Genomic DNA, 23,755 nt, shown 5'->3' on the forward strand with positions numbered 1-23,755 from the left:
AGCGCCCTGCCCTGCCCGCCTGTCCCCAGTGCGCAGGCGCGCTCCGGCGGCGGCTGGCTCGTTGCCGCAGCAACGGTGACGTCACGGTCCTTGCGAATCCTCCCGGAGACCCCGTTTCGAGCCGTTGCCTGGGCGACCCCGAGGGGGGGGGGGGAAAGGAAGGAGGAGGAGCGGAAGCGAGCGGCTGTGGAGACCGAGTGAAGAGAGCGACAGCGACCGGGGATACCGTGAGTGAGAGGCGGGCCCGGGGGGCTGGGCACGGCCGGGGACCGGGGCGGGGGGAGGGGAGAGAGTGAGTGGCTCCGGTCGAAGCGTGTACAGCAGGGCCGCGGAGCGGGACGAAACGGCAGCGGCGTGACGGGGCCCGCGGGCTGGGAGCAACACACGGGCGGTCGCTCACCTCCGGAGCAAACTTGCAGCGCAGACACCGGAGTAATAAGGCAGTGACTGGAGTGAGATGGGAGTAATATGGGAGTCGCAGTGAGATGGGAGTCGCAATGAGATGGGAGTCATATGGGAGTCGCAGTGAGATGGGAGTCGCAGGCAGATCAGAGTAATGGACTAACTGACTTGAGTAATAGAGGCGAGTAATAACAAGTAGAGACCAGAGTAATGAGGGAGTAACAGAGGATGAAATAATGGAGTAACAAGGAAAGACTAGAGTAATATGAGAGGAAAGGGCAGAGATTAGAGTCATAGGGGAGGAAGTGGGAGAGGCCAGAGTCACAGGAAAACATTGGAATAATGAGACTGGAGTAATAGGCAAAGACTGGAGTAATGGAGAGTAACTGGGAGAGACCTGAGTAATAAAGGAATAATTTTTTTTATTCGTTCATGGGATGTGGGCATCACTGGCAAGGCCAGCATTTATTGCCCATCCCTAATTGCCCCTTGAGAAGGTGGTGGTGAGCCGCCTTCTTGAACCGCTGCAGTCCGTGTGGTGACGGTTCTCCCACAGTGCTGTTAGGAAGGGAGTTCCAGGATTTTTGACCCAGTGACTATGAAGGAACGGCGATATATTTCCAATTCAGGATGGTGTGTGACTTGAAGGGGAACGTGCAGGTGGTGTTGTTCCCATGTGCCTGCTGCCCTTGTCCTTCTAGGTGGTAGAGGTCGCGGGTTTGGGAGGTGCTGTCGAAGAAGCCTTGGCGAGTTGCTGCAGTGTATCCTGTAGATGGTACACACTGCAGCCACTGTGCGCCGGTGGTGAAGGGAGTGAATGTTTAGGGTGGTGGATGGGGTGCAATCAAGCGAGCTGTTTTGTTATGGATGGTATTGAGCTTCTTAAATGTTGTTGGAGCTGCACTCATCCAGGCGAGTGGAGAGTATTCCATCACACTCCTGACTTGTGCCTTGTTGATGGTGGAAAGGCTTTGGGGAGTCAGGAGGTGAGTCACTCGCCGCAGAATACCCAGCCTCTGACCTGCTCTTGTCGCCACAGTATTTATGTGGCTGGTCCAGTTAAGTTTCTGGTCAATGGTGACCCCCAGGATGTTGATGGTGGGGGATTCGGCAATGGTAATGCCGTTGAATGTCAAGGGGAGGTGGTTAGACGCACTCTTGTTGGAGATGGTCATTGCCTGGCACTTGTCTGGTGCAAATGTTACTTGCCACTTATGAGCCCAAGCCTGGATGTTGTGGAGAGACTTCAGTAAATGCATTATTGGAGTAACAGGCAAACATCGGAGAAGTGAGGAGAGACTAGAGTGATAAGGAAATAACAGGGAAACGGTTGAGTAATAGTGCAATAACATAAGGAGAGTGGAATAACAGTCCAGAAACATTGGGGTAGATTGGAGTAATAGTGCCACTGCCTACAAAGACTGGAGGAATGCAGCAACTTGGTGATGGGTGGAGTATTAATGCAGTAATACACTTCAGTAATATTGAGAGAGACTGGATTAACGCAGGAACACGAGAGTTTGGAGCACTCCAGTGACATGGGTACACTGGAGTAATGGTGCATTAATATCAGAGACTGGAGTAATACTGTAGTAACAAGGGAGACAGGAGCAATAGCACAATAAAATTGGGTGACAATAGTAATTGTGTAGGAACATTGGGAAGAGTGATGTATTAGGAAAAGAATGCAAGGTGAGATTGCATTAAATGTGCAAAAAAAAATCTTTGTTGCACTTACTGTAGTCACCCATGAGGAGAGTGCAGTAATGGCACAGAAATGGAGATTGAGACTAGAATAATAACAGTACCACGGGAATAGTGCAGTAGCTCTGGGGAGACTAGAATAGCAGGAGTGGTAGCACCGGATGAGACCGGCATAATAGGGTAATGAGACTGGAAACTGGTGTGATGTCGTAAAAACGGAGCTAGACTGGAGTAACAGCACAGTAGTGTTAATGAGACTCCGATAACAGCACTGAGACTGGAATAATAGTGCAGTAATATGGGATGACTAACCTAATAGCACAGTAACTACAGGAGAGAGTGGATTAGCAGCCTAGTAACACGGAGATAGACAACAGTAACACTAGTGTGATGGTGCAGTTAGAAAGGAAGCCTGGAGTAGTAGCCCCGCGACATGGGGTCAGGCTGGAGTAGTAGCCCCGCGACATGGGGTGAGGCTGGAGTAGTAGCCCCGCGACAGGGGGCGAGGCTGGAGTAGTAGCCCCGCGACAGGGGGCGAGGCTGGAGTAGTAGCCCCGCGACATGGGGCGAGGCTGGAGTAGTAGCCCCGCGACATGGGGCGAGGCTGGAGTAGTAGCCCCGCGACATGGGGCGAGGCTGGAGTAGTAGCCCCGCGACATGGGGCGAGGCTGGAGTAGTAGCCCCGCGACATGGGGCGAGGCTGGAGTAGTAGCCCCGCGACATGGGGCGAGGCTGGAGTAGTAGCCCCGCGACATGGGGCGAGGCATTAGCAGTAGGGAGTAATATAGGAGAAGGCATTAAGAAGGAAGAGACTGAAGTAGTAATACGATAACATAGGATACTGTTGTAATAGCACAGTAAAATGAGAAGGAAAGAAAGAAAGACTTGCATTTATATAGCGCCTTTCATGACCTCAGGCCATCCCAAAGCGCTTTATACCAATGAGGTACTTTTGAAGTGTAATCACAGTTGTGATGTAGGAATCACGGCAGCCAATTTGCACACAGTAAGATCCCACAGACAGCAATGAGTAGTTAATCTGTTTTGGTGGTGTTGGTTGTGGGGCAAGTTTTGGCCAGGACACCAGGATAACTCAATGAGATTGTTTCCCTCCACCAGGGAGGCCAAACGGGGCCTTGCTTTAACATTTAATTTGAAAGATGGCACCTCCGACAGTGCAGCACTCCCTCAGTACTGCACTGGAGTGTCAGCCTAGATTATGTGCTCAAGTACTGGAGTAGGGCTTGAACCCCCAACCTTCTGACTCTGAGGAGAATGCAACCACTGAATCATGGCTGACAGCAAATAAATAGCTAATAAATAGAATAGAGTCAATAAAGGACTGTATAGTTCAATGAAGGATAATACAGGCAATACCGAGTGGAATCAATCCAGATAATGGGTTCTGGGAGAGATTGGCTCTGTAAGGATTGTTTATTCAAAGTTGTTAAAATTAAATTATCAGATAATTTGAATTATTGTAGCATTAATTTCCACTGTTATTTTGTTGCCAAATTCAAATTATTGGATAATTTAAATATTTTAAATTAATTATCAGGTAGACTATATAGGGATAATTGGTCATCTGCTGTTGAATTACATAGAATTTACAGCGCAGAATCAGGCCATTCAGCCCAACTGGTCTATGCTGATGTTTGTACTCCACACAAACCTCCTCCCGCTCTAATTACCTCTTTTCCCCTCTGCCCCCGTATCCCTCTCTTCCCTTCTCCCCCATTTGCAGGGCTACGGGGATAGGGTGGAGGAGTGGGACTAGCTGGATTGCTCTTGCATAGAGCCGGCACGGACTCGACGTGCCGAATGGCCTCCTTCCGTGCTTGTAATCTTTCTATGATTCTCTGTGTGCATCAAGCCTCCCCTTAAATACAGCAATGCTAATCTGCTTCAACCACTCCATTTGGCAGCGAGTTCCACGTTCTCACCACTCTAAAGAAATTCCTCCTAAATTCTCTATTTGGTCTGTTAGTCACTATCTTTACGACCCCTTGTTCTAGACTCGCCTACAAGTGCAAACAGTTTCTCCACATCCACCCTATCGAACCACTTCATAATTTTAAAGATCTCTATTGGGTCTTCTCTTAGCCTTCTGTTTTTCCAGAAAAAAAATCCCAGATTCCTCAATCTTTCCAGTTTGTTGCATCCTCTCGATTCTGGTAACTTCCTTGTAAATCTTTGCACTTTTTTCAATGCTTCAATATCAAGAAACTAGTTCAGCAATATAAAAGTGCCTCTTATTGGTTCACAGCACTACAGTGACTGACCTGATCAGTTTGAGCAATTTAAGCAGTTTGTTTAATCGAGGAGTTGATGCAGGCAGGAATAAGTACAGCAAAGTGCACCTCAAATGGTACTGAGCCATAGGGAGAGCAAGGTCCAGCCTGAGTGCAAATATTTAGCTCCCCAAAAGCAGCATGCTGGGTGCTTTGCTTCTGAGCTGCTGGTGGGTTCTCATTTGTAATTCTGAGCCTTACAGGAGTTGTAGCGACTTGTTTACTCCGAGTGGGAGTACCGGTCAAACCAGTTTAATGAAACAAGTTGCATCATAAGCTAAGTGCTTTTGTGTTCCTGCTTGTGGGAGAAGCATCTCCTTTCTCATTTTGCCCAGCGAACAGGTTGCTGATCAAGTGAAGAGAGCTGAAGCTTTACCTACGTAGACATCATTGCAAGTTAATGAGTAGGTAAGAGGGTTGTCGAGGATTCTAAATGGTTAGGCAGCATGATGGTAGTGACCTTAAACTGAGGGATGAATGCTGGTACATTTAGTGGCAGAGTGTTGGATCACTGGCTTCGACAAACTCTCAAATTGTAACATCAGAAAATCAGATTTTTTTTTCCCTTTTTGTAATTTTCTAGTGTGAAGAGCAAATATTCTTTATTGCAAGAACCAGTTTCAGAATGGTGTTGCTATAGCTAAGTTAGGATCTGTTAAATTGGTGGAATATTAACTATTTCTGGTCTTATAACAAGACCCTCAGTTTTTGTATTTCTCATGGTTGTGGGTCTTCCCATCGCTAGGCAACCACTTCCTAATTATCTCTGGTGCTACGTTGAAACCTGTCCGTAAACCTGAGCTTATCCAAAACTCTGCTGACCACATCCTAACTCGCACCATGTTCCGTTCACCCATCACCCCCGTGCTCGCTGACCTACATTGGCTCCCAGTCTAGCAATGCTTCGATTTTGAAATTCTCATCTTTGTTTTCAGATCCCTTCATGGCCTCGCCCCTCCCTGCCTCTGTAACCTCCTACAGCCCTCCGAGATCTCTGCGCTCCTCCGATTCTGGCTTCTTGCGCATCCCCGATTTTCATAGCTGCACCATTGGCGGCCGTGCCTTCACCTGCCTAGGCCCTAAGCTCTGGAATTCCCTCCTTAAACCTCTCTGCTTCTCTATCTCTCTGTCCCTCTTTTAAGACACTCCTTAAAACCTATCTCTACCTGTCCTAATATCCCCTTATAAGGCTTGGCGTCAAATACTGTTTGATAATCGCTCCTGTGAAGCGCCTTGGGACGTTTTACTATGTTAAAGGCGCTATATAAATGAAAATTGTTGTGCTTCCTGTGGCTTTTCTTCACCACCTCCCCTTCACTAAGACTGAGAATTCATTGTGGTTGGGGAGAGGTCATGGGAATAAATTCTCTGGTGCAGAGTGGTGAAAGTTTGAGTCTGGCTCAGCTCCTGCCGAGACTTGTGTAAAAGTACTGTACACTGCTGTATTACTTCATGGCGATTGTACAGTATTAGTGCACTACTCTTATCCTGTTCTAAGATGATGGCTGAATACTACAGGGTGACTCTTGATTTCATTTAACATTACAAACTTGTATTTTGTGAATTTGTGCTTACTAGTGGCAGTGCTGTGCAATGGAACATTCCCATTTGGGCACAAAGTCCTGCTTCCCGCATTCCCAGGTTTCTTTTGGTCTTCCACGTATTGACATGCACGTACCCCATCATCACCAAGCTACTGAGATCTACACCTGTAGAATTCTTGTTTGCCTGATACCACAGTGCACTCTCTCTCGATAGGAGTAAAATTCACTTAGGTGTAACTTTGTGCTGTGGGCCAGTCCTCAGTAGAAGCTGAGTTGGGTCTGCCACAAGCTTATTTCACATAGCATACTCTCAGGCAACAGACAAAAGTTTCCACTGGCAGGAGGGTTGGTAACCAGAGGACACAGATTTAAGATAATTGGCAGAAGAAGCAGAGGGGGGATGGGAATTTATTTTACGCAACGAGTTATGATGATTTGGATTGCACCGCCTGAAAGGGTGATGGAAGCAGATTCAATAATAACTTTCAAAAGGGAATTGGATAAATACTTAAAAAGGAAAAAATTGCAGGGCTGTGGGGTACGTGCAGGGGAGTGGGACTAATTGAATAGCTCTTTCAAGGAGCCGGCACAGGCAATGATGGGCTGAATGGCCTCCTTCTCTGCTGTATGATTCTATGAAAAGTAACTTTTGTGCCAACAGTTTGGTATGGATTCAAACCCAGGTTTAGAGATGAAGACAGTCTGCTATCAAGGGGTAGCTTACTGCCCTCTTCCCCCTTCAAACTTAATGTTAATTTAAATTTTCCCCGCTGAATGTGGGGAAGCCATGCTCGACTTTAACTCGGCACCTCCCTAAACACCTGGCACTCTTCATGTGGTGAGTCATAGGTGTGATCCTGCTTTCTGTCTCTTGGCACAGCGCTATCAGAATAAAAGTGCCCCACCCTAATGGAAGCATCTTACTAATGACTGAAGTGACCAATCAATCTGGATATTAAAAAAAAATTATAAAAGAATGTAATCTAAAAAAGAGGCTGCTCATACTTGAGCTAAAACAAAAATAGAAGCTGCAAATCATTAGGAAAGTGGGAAAACGGGCTCTGACAGTGGCTCAGCAAGTTTACCCGGTGTTCAGCTACGCTACGTAAATCAGGAAGCTTCTGAATTCAAACCTTGCTCTGTATTGAGTTAGCTAGAGATTGGCCTCTGTGACTGGGTTAGGAAGCAAAAGCCAACCAGAGTTCCTGCTCACTATCCAGGGGGGGCCCTGCTGGAAGTGTATACCTATGTATGTTGGGTGAGGGCAAGATTGGGCTTGGCTGAGAAGCCCCCCAGAGTCAAATAGCCGGTCACCCCTCACTGTCGAGGTTCGCACTTGAATGATGGCCATGTAGGTCAGGCAGCGAAGAATGGTCTGTGTCCGTTGATCTGTATCCCAGCAAAACGTCAATCTTCAGGAGTTTTTTAAAAAATCGTGGAACAATAGAGTGGTGAAAGAAAGTTTAGTGGCATCATTTCTACCTGTGGAAAGCACCTGGAGCCCATGTGAGAGCAGAGTTAAAGTTTAATGTCAGAATTGCTCAAGCAGTGTTGTTACTTGGCATATTACACCAACGCACTATGGGTGGGGGAAAAGCTGCACCTGAGTCGGTAAGTTCTATCATTGCGGAGTGATGACTTTTATAGCACCAAACTGCAGGTGATGGCACACACAAGTTTCTCTCCGCATTGGCTGCATTTAGAAATATAAATTGCCCAACTGTTAGAATCATAGAATGGTTACAGCACAGAAGGAGGCCATTCGGCCCGTCGAGCTGTGCTGGCTCTCTGCAAGAGCAATCCAGCTAGACCTACTCCCCCACTTCACTGGTGACTTCTCCCTCTAGTGACCCACTTCTTTTGTGGATCTCGTAAACCGCCGCCAGATTCACCAGGCTTGCTAGTAGTTCGGGTCTGATGGAGATGGGCAGCAGGTGGAAATGTAAACTGGGGAGAATGGCACGAGGAGGCCTATATATCATCACTCGCATTAAACCAAGTGCAGCAATATAAATGTGCCTTTAACTGGTTCCCACCATTATAAGCACCAGTGACAGGCCTGATGGCTACCAATACTTCACTTAGTATCCATTGTTCTGACCCAAATGCTCTATGGCCACAAAATATATTACAAATCTTATGTCTGATTGCACTTAACTTTGTGCATTACAAATTCCTATCCGATCTGATTGAATGGTGGAACAGGCTCATTGGGTATCCCTAGATACCCTTAACTAAAAAAAATCTATCAATCTCAGTCGTGACAATTTCAATTTCCCAGCGTCCACAGCCTTTTGGGGGAAGAGAATTCCAGAATTCTACTACACTTTTTCAGATGAAAGGCTTCCTGATTTCACTCCGGAATGGCCTAGCTCTAATTTTAAGATTGTGCCCTCTTATTCTGGATTTCCCACGAGGGGAAACAATTTCTCTTTATCTACCCTATCGAATCCCTTTACCATTTTAAAGACCTCGATTAGATCATCCCTCAACCTTCTAGACTCAGGAATACAAGCCAAGTTTATGCAACCTGTCCTAAGTTAAACCTTTAAGCCCTGGTATCATTCTGGCGAATCTGCATTGTACCCCTTCCTAGGTCAATATATCTTTCCTGAAGTTTGCCCAAATGAGAATGTTCCCCGTTTTTTTCCCCCTCCCAATGTGCAAAAACCCTGCTCTTATTTGTCTTGAATTTCATCTGCCCGAGTTTTGCCCACTTGTACATATTGTCTAAATCTTTCTGCAATTCCATGGCTGCTTTTTCCAGATATAATCTGCCCCTGGGGATTTACTGGCTTAGAGCCTGCATAGGATGTCTACATAATTGATATCAAAATCATTAGGTTTAGTTGAGGAACCTCCTACTATGTGAACTCCTATCTCCTTCAGCTGTGCTGATTTCTGGTTTCCTCTTTTACCCCTCTGACTGCTTTCTAAATTATTTATTGGGAGGCTTCTTTACTCATCCCAGCAGTTTCCGTTACTTTTATTCCAACAGCCTTTGCAGAATTTGTTTTCTTATTTCTTTTTATATTGTCTTATCTGTTTAGTCTTGCTTCTTTAAACTTCACTTCTGCGACCTTGCTATATACTTACCCTGTAGATATTGTGTTTGTCCTCAACTGAAGTTTTGTTGAACCACTACCCCTGCCCCAGTATATTTACACAAGCTCTTCCCTTGTAATGTTGAAGCTGGTCCCTTTTAAAGTTGTATTGCTGTGATGGCTTATCCCATTATTTAATCTTGTTGTAGTCACTGTTGCCCAAGGGTGAGTTTACTTCTATCCCCTGTTTGCTATCAGGGTCACTTGCCATTTCCAGGCTGAGATGTGGGTTACCATCCTAAGGCATCCCTAACAGGCTAAGTCAGAAAGCAATCCTGAATTATATCCACTAACTTGGATCTTAAACCACTGGGACATTCATAATTTATATTGAATTGGTTAAAGCCCCCACCCCCCCTTAGCTTGAAGCAAGAAAGCTTGCATTTATATCGAGCCTTTCATGTTTGTCCCAAAGTGCTTCACAGCTGACGAATTACGTTTGAAGTATTGCTTTGGCAAAGGTGGCAGCTAATTTGTGCACAGCAACATCCCATGGACAGCAATGAGGGGAATCTCCAGTTTTCTGGTGGTGTTGGTTGAGGGATAAATGTTGGCTAGGACCCCAAGACAATTCCTCTTCTTCAAACAGTGTAATGGGTTTTTTGGGTCCTTTCTGTTTGCATATACTTTCTTATGGCAACCTGTCCTTTTTGTTGTGACCCTGCAGACCCCCTTTTTTTTATTCGTTCATGGGATGTGGGCGTCACTGGCGAGGCCGGCATTTATTGCCCATCCCTAATTGTGTGGTGAAGGTTCTCCCACAGTGCTGTTAGGAAGGGAGTTCCAGGATTTTGACCCAGTGACGATGAAGGAACAGCGATATATTTCCAAGTCGGGATGGTGTGTGACTTGGAGGGGAACGTGCAGGTGGTGGTGGTCCCATGTTCTAGGTGGTAGAGTTCGCGGGTTTGGGAGGTGCTGTCGAAGAAGCCTTGGCGAGTTGCTGCAGTGCATCCTGTGGATGGTACACACTGCAGCCACAGTGCGCCGGTGGTGAAGGGAGTGAATGTTCAGGGTGGTAGATGAGGTGCCAATCAAGCGGGCTGCCTTGTCCTGGATGGTGTCGAGCTTCTTGAGTGTTGGAGCTGCACTCATCCAGGCAAGTGGAGAGTATTCCATCACACTTCTGACTTGTGCCTTGTAGATGGTGGAAAGGCTTTGGAGAGTCGGGAGGTGAGTCACTCGCCGCAGAATACCCAGCCTCTGACCTGCTCTTGTAGCCACAGTATTTATATGGCTGGTCCAGTTAAGTTTCTGGTCAATGGTGACCCCCAGGATGTTGATGGTGGGGGATTCGGCGATGGTAATGCCGTTGAATGTCAAGGGGAGGTGATTAGACTCTCTCTTGTTGGAGATGGTCATTGCCTGGCACTTGTCTGGCGCGAATGTTATTTGCCACTTATCAGCCCAAGCTTGGATGTTGTCCAGGTCTTGGTGCATGCGGGCTCGGACTGCTTTATTATCTGAGGGGTTGCGAATGGAACTGAACACTGCATTCATCAGTGAACATTCCCATTTCTGACCTTATGATGGAGGGAAGGTCATTGATGAAGCAGCTGAAGGTGGTTGGGCCTAGGACACTGCCCTGAGGAACTCCTGCAGCAATGTCCTGGGACTGAGGTGATTGGCCTCCAACAACCACTACCATTTTCCTTTGTGCTTGGTATGACTCCAGCCACTGGAGAGTTTTCCCCCTGATTCCTATTGACTTCAATTTTACTGGGGCTCCTTGGTGTCACGCTGTGTCAAATGCTGCCTTGATGTCAAGGGCAGTCACTCTCACCTCACCTCTGGAATTCAGCTCTTTTGTCCGTGTTTGGACCAAGGCTGTAATATTTCCGGCTCATTAAATATTTCTAGCTGCTTCATCCTTTTCTTGACTTGTTTTTAAACTGTCCCAGACTTCTGTGCATCGTCTCTGCTGCTAACAGGTATGTTTTTGCAATTCATTCAGTGTATTGAGCCAATAGAAGCACAACATGGACTCCTAGATCAAAAAACAATAGGTTTCTTTATTTTGTGTTGGCAGGTGGAATTGAGTGAGATAATATTTCAGTTTAGGAGATAGTAATGGGACTCAAATTAGTTTTGCTCATAAAACAGCCCAGGGGCCATTTGTGACCTTTGACAAAGCTGCTCCTCTGTATTAGATTACAAAAATAAGACCAAGCTCTCGAAATCTGACTCACTAACCCCATCAGGGGACTACAGCCCCACCAACCCTGATATAAAAACAGCTTTTGTTCCGTTTTTTGGATTTTTCTTGCCTTTCTGCATTAACTGTGCTTGCTTCTTTTCAGCATTGTATTTGTATCTAATACTTTATTTAGCAATTGTGTGGGGTCAGTATACAATTGGAGGGCTAATAAGCTGGATCGTATGATGCTTCAGTCCTATTATCTCTGCTCAATGCCCCAGTACAATACGTGGAGGCGGCCTTTATTCATTTGCAGCTGTTTGTTGTGTTCGGTGACAGCATGGATTTAACTACACCAATTAATGGCTAAAAGTGTTATTAAAACAACTCCGTTACTGCAAAAAAGAGATGTGAAATCTACAAAGCTGTAGAAGTATCTGATGTCTATACCAGTCACGGCAAATGACTGTAACTTATGTGAGCAAGCATGACAGTGATTGTTAGCTTGGAAATAATGAATAGGAAATAACATGTAAAATTATATTCTTAAAAGATATAAAGCCTTAAAATCAGAATTTTTTGCATGGGCTAATTGGTCCCTCTGCCTAATCCTGTATAGTTTTACATAGAATTATATAGAATGTGCAGAACAGAAACAGGCTATTCGGCCCAACTGGTCTGTGCCGGTGTTTATGCTCCACACGAGCCTCCTCCCACCCCTCTTCATCTAACCCTATCAGGATATCCTTTTATTCTTTCTCCCTCGTGTGTTTATCTAGCTTCCCCTTAAATGCATTGGTGCAAGTCGCCTTAACTACTCCTTGTGGTAGTGAGTTCCACATTCTAACCACTCTCTGGGTAAAGAAGTTTCTCCTGAATTCCCTATTAGATTTATTAGTGTCTTTCTTATATTTATGACCCCTAGTTTTGGATTCCCCCACAAGTGGAAACATCTTCTCCACGTCTACCTTACTAAACCCCTTCATAATTTTCAAGACCTCTATCAGGTCACCACTCAACCTTCTCTTTTCTAGAGAAAACAGGCCCAGCCTGTTCAGTCTTTCCTGATAGTTATAACCTCTCAGTTCTGGTATCGTCTTAGTAAATCTTTTTTTGCACCTTCTCCAGTGCATCGATATTCTTTTTGTAATAAGGAGACCAGAACTGTGCACAGTCCTCCAAGGTGTGGTTTATTAAAGATAACCTCTTGTGTCCGTGCAGTCCTGAAGATGGATAAAGTTGAGCTGGTCCACAAAGCGAAGCTCGCTGAGCAGGCCGAGCACTATGACGACATGGCGGCCGCGATGAAAGCCGTCACAGAGAAAGGCGATGAACTCTCAAACGAGGAGCGGAACCTGCTCTCCGTGGCCTACAAGAACGTAGTTGGAGCACGCCGGTCATCCTGGCGTGTCATCTCCAGCATCGAGCAGAAAACCGAAACCGACCAAAAGAAGCAGCAGATAGCAAAAGACTACCGAGAGAAGATAGAGAAAGAACTTCAGGATATCTGCAACGATGTGTTGGTAAGACCCTGCGCTTGCTGTGGGATAGGGATTGGTTGTCGAGGGTGCTATTCTCTTTTTTTCTTTCTCCCTGTTGTGTAAATGTCCATGTTCAAGGTTGAGAGGCATGTGGGCCTCTCACGCCTCCTTCAGTATCTGTTTCAGAAACCGTTTCCACTGGCAGGAGGGTCGGTAACCAGAGGACACAGGTTTAAGATGATTGGATAAAGAACCAGGGAAGGAGATGAGGATTTTACGCAGCAAGTTGGAATCTCTCTCTCTCTCTCTCTCTCTCTCTCTCTCTCTCTCTCTCTCTCTCTCTCTCTCTCACACACACACACACGAAGTGGAATAGTTGAAATCAGGAACTCACCGTGTGGTAAATTGCATGTGCAAGCTGTTGTACCTTCACCAATGCATTATCCTACTGTAATGCATACTTGTGGGGTTTTTGTTTTAGGAGTGGGCTTTCTCATTTTCCAGTTTAATTGGTTCTGAAAATCAAATCCATGTCATATCTTGATGGTAGTAAACTTGGGGGTGGTTATTTAGTTACATGTTAATCTGTTTATTTCTCCATGCTGACTTGCTGCTTACAATGCAATTATTCCCCCCCAATTGATGGAGCTCGGGACTCAGCTAAACACTCTAGCTTTGTGTTGGGACCTGGCGCTAATTGGGATCGAGTGTCTCAAATGTGGCTTTCTTGTTTCTATGGCTATAGTGTCTAAGCTATTCAGAGTGCTTTCTGGGTGAAATCTGATTTTTATCGTTCAGAGCCTGTGAGCAATGTATTCTGTAGCCTAATAAAAACTAAACTTCCTTGCACCTCGTTAAGCTTGAATTGCAGGGAAGGAGCTGTATAAGATCTTTCACTCTGCCATATTCCCGTTGCGAGATGTATGATCAAATCAAACCCCAATAAACAGAATAAGTAAGCATTGGATGCCAGTGAGCTCCCAGCAAGTTAGCTCAGCACCTTTACTGCAGCCTAATCTGTTGGCCAGGGCCGCCTTTTACCGATGCAGTAGTCAAGGGGTTATAGTACTGGCTAAGGGGCCCATCGGCCATGGTGCCGAGTGATGAGCAAATCCTGCAACCCTCTATTCCGTAGGCAGGATTGGATTCAGCATCCACAGCTGGAATGGCATTCGGCTGATGCTATGATTAATGTGTGGCGTCGGCTTCCAGATCTGGATCTTCCCTCGTCTGCGATGAAGATTGTACTTGGTTCTGGAGAAATGTCCTCTGACCAGCCAAACTGCAGTGGCGAGCATCTAGGTCTGTCGTGCCTACCGAGAATAGCTGCAGCACTTGAGAAGAGGCTAACGCTCAGTTCTAATTGAATACATGCGACTGCAATCATGATCTTTCATCGGTCATTAGCGTCAGGTCCAGTAGGTTCTCGTCCCTTTGTGTTTCCCTTTATCATAGAATGGTACAGCACAGGAGGAGGCCAAACGGCCTATCACGCCTGTGCCGGCTCTTTGAAAGAGCTATCCAATTAGTCCCATTGCCCTGCAAATGTTTCCTTTTCAAGTATTTTTCCAATTCCGTTTTGAAAGTTATTATTGAAACTGCTTCCACCACCGTTTCAGGCAGCGCATTCCAGATCATAACTACTTGCTGTGCAAAAAAAGTTTCCGCATGTCGCCTCTGGTTCTTTTGCCAATTACCTTAAATCTGTGTCCTCTGGTTACTGACCCTTCTGCCAATGGAAACAGTTTCTCCGTATTTACTCTTTCAAAACCCTTCATGATTTTGAATACCTCTAAATCTCCCCTTAACCTCTGCTCTAAGGAGCTATGTGGAGATTATATCCAGGTAAATCTCCCTTGTTTCCTAACCTGGATGTTATCCTTAAACTCAATGTATAATTTGAAATTACTTACTTGAGAGACAGCACCATTAGTAGTCTTAGCTTTAGCTTACAGGGCTGGTAGGCTGCAGGCCTTGGTTGTCCCTGTTTGAGTAGAAATGAGGATAAGTGTACCTCTCGGTTCCTGCAGTTTTGTTTGAGTCAGGGCATTAATTTGCCCTCTTTTATTCGACGTCTCCATCAACTGGATGAGAATCATAGGTTTCGCTGTAGACGAGTGCAAAGTATTTTGTTTTTAATGTTCAAACTTTAGGAAGTCCCAGCAGTTTGTTGGGTCATGCAGGAAAGTGATCTTGGGTAACTGTTTGGGAAACCAGCAGATAACGAAACTGCTAAGGAAGTGTCTCTTCCATTTAGTCAGTGAGCATCCAAGAAGTCCAGTTAAGAGTCATTCTACTCATTCTCTGGTGACTGCCCAGTCTCCTATGATTTGCATTGACCGTGTCTGTAGAGCAACTGCGTGGAGAACCTCTCACATTTACCACACATTACTGTTACTAAGTCCCGTTCATCCATCACCCCCTGTGCTCACTGACCTATAATGGTCCCCGGTCCGGCAACACCTCCATTTTAAAATCCTCATCCTCGTGTTCAGATCCCTCCATGGCCTTGCCCACTCCCTATCTCTGTACCCTCTTCCAGCCCTACAACCCTCCAAGATCTCTGCGCTCCTCCAATTCTGGCCTCTTGCGCATCCCCGATTTACTTTGCCGGCCTTCAGCTGTCTAGGCTGAAGCTCTGGAATTTCCACCCTAAACCCCTCTTTACAACCTACCTCTGTGACCAAGCTTTTGGTCACCTGTCCTAATATCTCTTTACGCAGCTGAGTGTCAAATTTTGTCTGGTAACGCTCCTGTGAAGCACCTTGGGACGTTTTACTGCGTTAAAGGCGCTATATAAATGCAAGCTGTTGTTTAAATTTGGCCAACAGCCAAGACATCTTTTTTCCAGCAGATCTTTGGCAGCAGGTGTGTGGCCTCCCTGCTAGAGTCTTCCTGCTCCTGAATCTACTTTGGTATGACTGCTATAGTATGTGATGGGTGCCTGAAAGTGTAAAATAAGATTGCCTACTTTGTAAGGTCTTGGTTATCTTCAAATGATGACAGCCTTCACTACCATCCCCTCGGGCCCTGCATGGGGCCTCGTTGATGGTTGGGTAATTTTTAGGCAAGTTGCTTTAGATAAACGTAGATTACACAGCAATACAACTCGTATACTAAATGAGTGCGTAATAGCTATTATGTAAGAAATTCTACAAAGCAACACATAGTATAATATTCGTGCACATTGGTCATCTGGTAACGTTCTTCATCTAACAAACTATCCATAAACTAAACCAATTGATAATGACCAAATCTGGGAGGCACCAGAAGATGTTCCACCTTTACTGTAGCTGTCAGCTTCCTTATCCCTGGGGTGCAGACTGAGCTACGCTGCTAGCTGTCCCTCTACTTCAGTCCTGAAGCTGCAGCCCAGAATGACACTCTCAACGCACCTGCCAATTAAAGCACTGTGCTGAAGGAAAGTTGCAAAAACAAACTACCTGAAGTGGTAACATTAGTGGACCAATAAAGGCCGTCTATCTAATTGAAGGAATGTTACCTCCTTACCACCTGACTGCATTCCTTCCAAAGGGGTGGCCTTATAGGATTGTTTTTGTAAAAAGGCGTAATTAGATGGCTAGTGTTATACAGTTCAAGACTCTCAATGATCTGCATAGTATTTTAATTCAAAATCTGATAGCCTCTATCTTGAACATGCAAGTATATAAAATAAAGTGGATCTGTGGTGGTTGTTTTCTTTCTAAATCTAATGTACTATGGGAGGAGGGAAGAAAGAGGGAGCAAATCATTGATGGATTGTGATAATTGCTTCCTCCAAACTCTGAAATGAACCTGCCACCTTTACCTGGTTCATGCTACACGGTTGACTCTTGTTGCACTCTGAACTGGCCTTGCAAACCATTCAATTGGCCGTCCTAGATGACACCTGCTTATGGCAAGTAGGGACAAGCAATGAATGCAACATGTCCGCATTGTCCATACCCACTAAAAACAAACGTATATTAAAAAAAAATACTGGTGCTTACAGGTTTGCTGGTGGAAGAGGCAAATAAGAAGTTTTATTAGTATAGTTTTTGTTTTTTTGGTATAGTGCCTTGACACCCATACTCTAAATAACGCTGATGCCAGGGCTGGTGTTTTTGTACATTATCTGATGTCTTTGTTTACTATCTTTTCGTTTTCATTCAGGGACTCCTGGACAAGTACCTTATTGCCAATGCAACAGTGGCTGAGAGTAAAGTCTTCTATCTGAAGATGAAGGGAGATTACTACAGATACCTCTCCGAGGTTGCAGTTGGGGACAAAAAGAAAGGTGTGTTTGGAAATTTGATCACTTATAGACCAACTCTTTACGCCTCCCCCCCCCAGAACATCGTTGGAGTTTGTTATTTTACCTACAGGATTCCCCCGCAAGTCGAACAAACTGTTCTTCTGGGTCCCCATCTGCGGGTCCATGAATCGTTCAAGATTTGGAATCATTGCAAAGACATGTACCCACAAGATTACTCCTATCTCAGATGGGAACCCAAAAACACAGCTCGAAGGACTTACGGCAAACTTAATGTTTGTATTTTTGGAAGACAATCTTAGCTGTTAAAATTTTTAAGGGTTTATGTATGCAGTTCCATTTTCTTATTGCCCTCTCTTGTTTTGGTAAATTTACAAATCCATTCCAAAAAACAAAATTATTTCCTAAAAAGCGCTGAATAATCACCCTGTAATTTCCATCCAAAACAAGTCTACACATCACTTTTCTTCACTCTACTTCTTAATCAGTGAATGAATTTTTTAAAATTATGTTTTTATTATTTCCTGAAAGCATCTGATCTTGGCAAAAAGCCCGGCTTTTTTCCAAAGGCCCCGATATACGTTTACAGGCCACTAAAAGACTCAAAGGGACGAGTTCAATTTTATAATTCAGACTAGTCAACGTTGGCAGGTCCCCAGATCTGTGACTTTTCTTAAGGATACCCTTTGTTTACAATCAAGTGTGTTTACAACTCCCACCAGTTCTTGAAGTGTGAGATTCTACTCACTGTTAGAATGTGGAACTTGCTACCACAAGGAGTAGTTGAGGCGAATAGTATAGATGCTTTTTAAGGGGAAGTTAAATAAGAGAGAAAGGAATAGAAAGATATGCTGATAGTGAGATGGAGGAGGCTCATGTGGAGCACAAACACCAGCAAAGACCAGTTGAGCCGAATGGCCTGTTTGTGTTTTAGATTCTATGTTAGAGAGTCATCTGTTGCAGCAGTGGTTTCTGTATGCAGTGAGTGGGTTGTAATTTGTAAATGAAACTTTGTTACTCTTGATTTGTACCTCCACCTCTAACATCGCCAGCCTTTGCCCCCAGCCCAGCTCATCTGCTGAAACCCTTGTCCATGCCTTTGTTACCTCTAGACTTGACTATTCGAATGCTCTCCTGGCCGGCCTCCCATCTTCCACCCTCCATAAACTTGAGCTCATCCAAATCTCTGCCCGTAATCTAACTTGCACCATGTCCCGTTCTCCCGTCGCCCCTGTGCTCACGGACCTACGTTGGCTTCCGGTCCGGGAACACCTCGATTTTTAAAATTCTCATGCTTTTTTTTCAAATCCCTCCATGGCCTTGCCCCTCCCTATCTCTGTAACCTCCTACAACCCTCCAAGATCTCTACGCTCCTCCAAATCTGGCCTCTTGCGCATCCCCGATTTTAATCACTCCACCATTGGCGGCCGTGCCTTCAGCTGCCTAGGCCCTATGCCCTGAATTCCCTCCCTAAACCTCTCCATCTCTTTATCTCTCTCTCCATTAAGATGCTCCTTAAAACCTACCTCTTTGTCCGAGCTTTTGTTCACCTGTCCTAATATCTCCTTATGTGGCTTAGTGTTGAATTTTGTTTGATCGCTCCTGTGAAGCGCCTTGGGACGTTTTACTACATTAAAGGCACTGTATAAATGCAAGTTGTTATTTGTGTGCACAAGTGTATATCACCAGCAATTTCTCCCCTCTTCCTTTTGAAGCTACGGTGGATAACGCACAGCAGGCCTACCAGGAGGCGTTTGAAATCAGTAAGGCCAAAATGGAGACAACACATCCCATCCGACTTGGTCTCGCTCTCAACTTCTCTGTGTTCTACTACGAAATCCTGAACTCTCCAGAAGAGGCGTGTCACCTGGCAAAGGCAGTGAGTTTAAAAAAAACAAAGGCGTCATTCGCGGTGTGGCTGAATCCATGCACTGGTGCCAACATTGTAAGCTGCCTGCAGATCTCATCTTGTCCCCTGCTCCTAATTGGGGTTTGAGTAGACGATATCGTTAGGATTCATTTTGTTTCATTCATTTTTTACAAAAAAAAATGTAGGGTGTATTTTTATTCTCTTCCACTCCCTCACCTTACATTTCTGCCTTCTTTTCCAGATAGTGCAGATTATTGCTGGGAGATGTGCTTCTGGGTCTGAGAGGAAGAGAGGTACCAACAGGCTGTCCACCACTACAGCCTTTGCTGTTGCATTGGGGAGGGGCAGGTCTGCAGCTCACCTTGGTCACCAGGGCTACTGACAGGGTCTTTGAGTGGCGAGCTCATTTAACGGCCAGCGTTCATCTCTCCTAAGTTCCCCGTCTAGCTGGAGTGGGAGCCACTGCTCGCCCGGCAGCGGAGGGCCAGCGGGTTCAGTGAGCAACATACTCAGCCCTTTCTGCTGCGTGAAGCCACTGTTTGTTTTTTTTGAGAGGGCTGGTAAGTTGTGGATCAGCCGTGGAAGCATTAGCTGATCCTCCTGGCTGGCACGTTAGAGGTGAATGCAAGTGAATAAGGGATTTTGCACTCTGCTCATTCCTGGATACCGAGCTTGCAGCAAGAAGGGGGTTCTTGTGATTGTCGGGCCGGAGGAAGTCTTGTGAGGAAGCAGTGGAAGAGAAGCTACATATTTTGGGTTTGGAACTGGGGAGGGTATTTCCTACCTTTTTGCTTGGGTTCCTGGTCGACGTGTTTTTTACTGGATTGCCGGGGCAGTTTCAGGCTGAAACCTGCATTTGGTTCCAGAGCTGACAGCCTAGGCAGTTTTCTGGGCCACGGCATCACCATAACAGGTGTTTTAACTGGCTGACTGTGAGATGCAGAGCAGCTTGTTGTGCATTGAACGAATGAACCTCACCGCTGCCTTCTATTTGCAGGCATTCGATGACGCAATTGCAGAGCTGGACACGTTGGCTGACGATTCGTACAAAGACAGCACGTTGATTATGCAGTTACTACGGGACAATTTAACTGTATGTATCACTGAAAGGGAAAAACTTCCGAAGATTAAATTAAATTGCAGTCCCTTTTATTTTTAAAAAAAAATTGCCATTAGTGCATTTTCTATTTAAATCGGTTTTCTTAAGCTTTCCAATTGACGAGTGTGAAATGCTGGCCTTGCCAGCGACATCCACATCCCCATGAACGAATTTTTAAAAAAATACTGTCAGTGAGCTAAATCATCACCTACTTTCACGCCAATGATTCTGAGCATTTTATAACAGTCTGTTTTCAAGCAGCTCTGTCCAGTGCTCTGTATAACGGCAGTAGACCCTTCTTGCTTTTCCATTCTAAACCCCCTGTTCATCTCTTTAGCTTTCTTTCTTCCCCCCCCTCCCCCACTACAAGCTACCGTTTGTTCATCGACATTCTACATCTGAAGTACACCACACTACATTAAACTGCATCTGCTATCAGTCTGCCCACTCACCTAATCTATGTCCATTTGCAATTTTCTGCACTCTTCACAGTAGATTAGGTGAGTGGGCAGAATTACCGTAGATGAACAAAAGCTAGCTGGTAGTGGGGGGAGGAAAGATATTAAGGAGGTTTAGAATGTAAAACAAGAAGGGTCTACTGCAGTTATACAGAGCGCTGGTCAGACCTTGTTTAGCATATAGTATTAAATATTGCGTGGGTATAGTAGCGCAGTGGTTATGTTACTGGACTAGTAATCCAGAGAATGTAAGGAAGGATATATTGACCTTGAAGAAAGTTCACCAATGATTTACCAGAACGGTAGGTGGGATAGAGTGAAACTATGATGCACTTAGTAAAAGTTGGATTATATATATTGGATTGGGTTAGGAGGGTATCTGATTGAGGTGAAGGGAATTGGAGGAAGAGTCTAGAACAAGAAGCCAGAATCTTAAGAGCCCGAGGATGAAAAGTCAGTCGAGGTGTTTGAGGGATAGTAAGGATATGAAGGGCAGGGAATTGGGATTAAAAAGATAGAGCTGCCATGGCTAACCAATGTATGACCACTTCCTGTTCCTATGTTCCAGCGCAATGACGTCCATTTTGTGTATTACTTCTGAAACTACCCATCAGTATTCTGAAATTATTATTTTCTTGATTGAGATGTTACAAACTTTTTTTAAATAGAAAACTGTTCTTACCAATGTTTGGTTGTAATGAGCATTCTTTGACTTTTTACTCGTTTTTTGTGTGTTTTTTTTTCCTTTTTCTGCAGTTATGGACATCAGACAACCAGGGAGACGAAGGGGAGGCTGGCGAGGGGGAGAACTAAAAACCACCTGCTACACTTCCAACTTTTCCATTTATTCACTTTCACCTGCTCCTGCCTGGCCAAACTGCTCCACTGTCCTCTCTTTTTTTCCTCCTCTTACTCTTCTCCAACATTCTTTTAGGCAATGCACACCACAGCCCCTTGACCCCAGGATCACCTGCACCGAGCTTCACACCAGCATGCTGCATTCTGATGCACTGACGGGCACTCGGAAGGGAAGAGTCTGACCAGCAGTGGCTCTAAACTGCGCTGCTTGTTGCAATTGTTGGCTTCATGTGGATAGCTTGATGATAAACCAACTGGCAGACAGGTCGGAATTTCTTTAGACACCAAACCTAGCCCGTGTTCGTGTTGATGGGGGAGAGGAAGGTGCAGGAATTGCATTCTCCGAGGACGACTAGGTGAAGGACTCGCGGGGGGGGGCTTGTTAAATTGGTTGCCCCTGGATGGCAATCCTTAATTGTTCCTGCTTTGCGGCTGCCCCTCCTTAAGTAACCTGCGGTTTGCATTTCTCACTCCTTTTGCCTTATTGCATGCTTCCGATGGTGATCCCATTCTCCGTACCCTCCGTTCCTGCTTTGTGAGCACGCTCTCGTGGAGGTAGTGTCGCTGGGTGCAGTCAGTGCTATGCGGATGAATGCTCAGATGCTGTAGCTTTGGGAGGTGGGGCGGCTTCTCCAGTAATCATGGGAATCGACAGGAAAGAAAATGGTGGACTTCTATCTCGTCAGGCAGCCTTAATATTGGGGCCACCTTTTACAAGACCTGAATGCTGATTTCGCCAGTGTTTGTCCTGCAGGTGTCGGTGCAGTTCTGTCTAAAACTCAAACACTTTTTTTTTTCCCCCTTTTTCTCCCACACAGGCAATTGTAGGGCACTAACCAGTTTCCGAGTCCTGGCTATGTTAATGTTCTGTACCCGGCGTGTGGAGCAGTGCTCGATTAGCTCTGCTCTCTCCGTTCATTCTGCCCTGGGTGGTTTTTTTCCCCTACATTCCCAGTTAGAGTTGAAATCGTATCACCAGAACGGGGACTGCTGCGTGGTTGCAGCAACTGTGTTACTCTTCCCTGTCTTGCATACACGTGCATCAAAATTTTCCTGATATTTTTGATATTGTACTTGCACAAAGTTCAATCACGTGGCGTAATAACTGGTACCTTCAGCAACCCCTGTCCCCCAACTATCCTGTTTTAATTCTAATCAGTATTTGAATAAGTGCATATGAGGTATTTTGATATTAAACTATTAAGTTTCTTCAGCTGATGTATTGCACAAGTCCAGACCTTTCCCTGTAACTTTCTGCCTGTAAAACCGTGGACCCTTTTTGGGGATCTGCATGATGCCATTTCATTTAGTAGTTTCTTTGCCTCTGAGCAGTGCTGTTTTTAAAAGTTTCCCAAAGTTAGACCCACGAGCACGAACGAATATGACATGAAAATGTGTGCAGACTTCAATGATGCAGTCTGAATCAACCTCTCCCTCTGGCAGCCCAGTTAAAATACGGTTTGTGCCCAAGTATGAATTTCAACAGGACCACTGTAACTTTAGTTGACTTCTTCTCTGAACGGTAAATGCAGACTGTCAGTGTCTGAATGATGAGCTTACTCTCGGCCATGCGCTGCTCAGTGTAGTAACGTGGTCCAGTAGGTTCTAGGAATGTGGCCCCTGAGTGAGCTGATAGTTGTCTGTTAACACGGCTGCTAATCTGCACAGCTGGGGGAAAAAAACTGACACTATTCTGAAACAAAGGAAAAGGTCTGGGGCGGGAATTGTAGAAAAATGGTCAGTGTGTTTCCTGTTTTTTTTAAAAAATTACATTCCACGGATGTGCAACTCATCTGTGTGTCCACTGAAAAACACTTCGCGCACTGAAAAAAAAATTGAAATTACTTTCAGCTGAACGAACGTGCAGTTGAACTCTTAATGACCTCTGGTAGTGAACGTGAAGCGGACTCCCGTCTGTATAATCTCGTAGCTGCCTTCCTGCTTCGTTTTCACTGACCAGTATTCTGCCTCCAGTCGCTTCTGTGACCGTTGTAGCACGCACGTGATTGTGTAACAGTAGTGCAAAAGATATTAAAGAAAACTTGGTTATTGATGTATGATTAGATTTGTGTAAGTCTTTTTAAATGGACAGCGAGAAAATAAATCCAGAACATGTACAAGACAGTTCAAAATGAAAATAAAAGTTTTATCGGGTAATTTGTGTGGTTGTTGTCTTGTGATGTCTCATTGGGGAACTTAATGTTGACCACTGATCCCTAGGGGAAGATATATAGAATGCACAGCACAAAAACAGGCCATTCGGCCCAACAGTTCTATGCCGGTGTTTATGCTACACAAAAGCTTCCTCCCACCCCATCAACGTATCCTTATATTCCTTTCTCCCTCATGTGTTTATCTAGCTTCCCCTTAAATGCACCAATGCTATTCACCTCAACTACTCCTTGTAGCGAGTTCCACATTCTAACCACTCTGGGTGAAGAAGCTTCTCGTGAATTCACTATTGGATTTATTAGTGACTATCTTATATTTATGGCCCCTAGTCCTGGTCTCCCTTGCAAATGGAAACATCTTCTCCACGTCTACCCCATCAAACC

General features: G+C 45.2%; 1 protein-coding gene across 2 annotated transcripts; it reads left to right on the forward strand.

Moving 5' to 3' along the window:
- Positions 1-116: 116 nt before the first annotated feature.
- Positions 117-23,357, forward strand: LOC137335087 (14-3-3 protein beta/alpha-1-like). 2 transcript variants are annotated; one of them, XM_068000191.1, is made up of 6 exons: positions 117-227; positions 12,404-12,705; positions 16,816-16,939; positions 18,631-18,794; positions 19,783-19,878; positions 21,099-23,357. In XM_068000191.1, exons 2-6 carry the CDS (start codon positions 12,412-12,414, stop codon positions 21,153-21,155), a joined length of 735 nt encoding a protein of 244 aa, XP_067856292.1. In that variant the 5' UTR covers positions 117-227; positions 12,404-12,411; the 3' UTR covers positions 21,156-23,357. The 2 variants fall into 2 exon arrangements, with proteins under 2 accessions (XP_067856292.1, XP_067856293.1); XM_068000192.1 differs by lacking the exon at positions 117-227 and adding an exon at positions 4,741-4,805.
- Positions 23,358-23,755: the final 398 nt, after the last annotated feature.

The sequence above is a fragment of the Heptranchias perlo genome, chromosome 19, assembly GCF_035084215.1.
Source record: "Heptranchias perlo isolate sHepPer1 chromosome 19, sHepPer1.hap1, whole genome shotgun sequence".
In the NCBI taxonomy this organism is placed as follows: domain Eukaryota; kingdom Metazoa; phylum Chordata; class Chondrichthyes; order Hexanchiformes; family Hexanchidae; genus Heptranchias; species Heptranchias perlo.

What these genes read in the sequence shown, in the direction of transcription:
- LOC137335087 (XM_068000191.1), top strand. Translation starts at nt 12,412, where the DNA reads ATGGATAAAGTTGAGCTGGTCCACAAAGCGAAGCTCGCTGAGCAGGCC. An exon ending in ATATCTGCAACGATGTGTTG is followed by an intron (nt 12,706 to 16,815) that starts GTAAGACCCTGC and finishes GTTTTCATTCAG; the next exon opens with GGACTCCTGGACAAGTACCT. An exon ending in CGTGTCACCTGGCAAAGGCA is followed by an intron (nt 18,795 to 19,782) that starts GTGAGTTTAAAA and finishes TTCTATTTGCAG; the next exon opens with GCATTCGATGACGCAATTGC.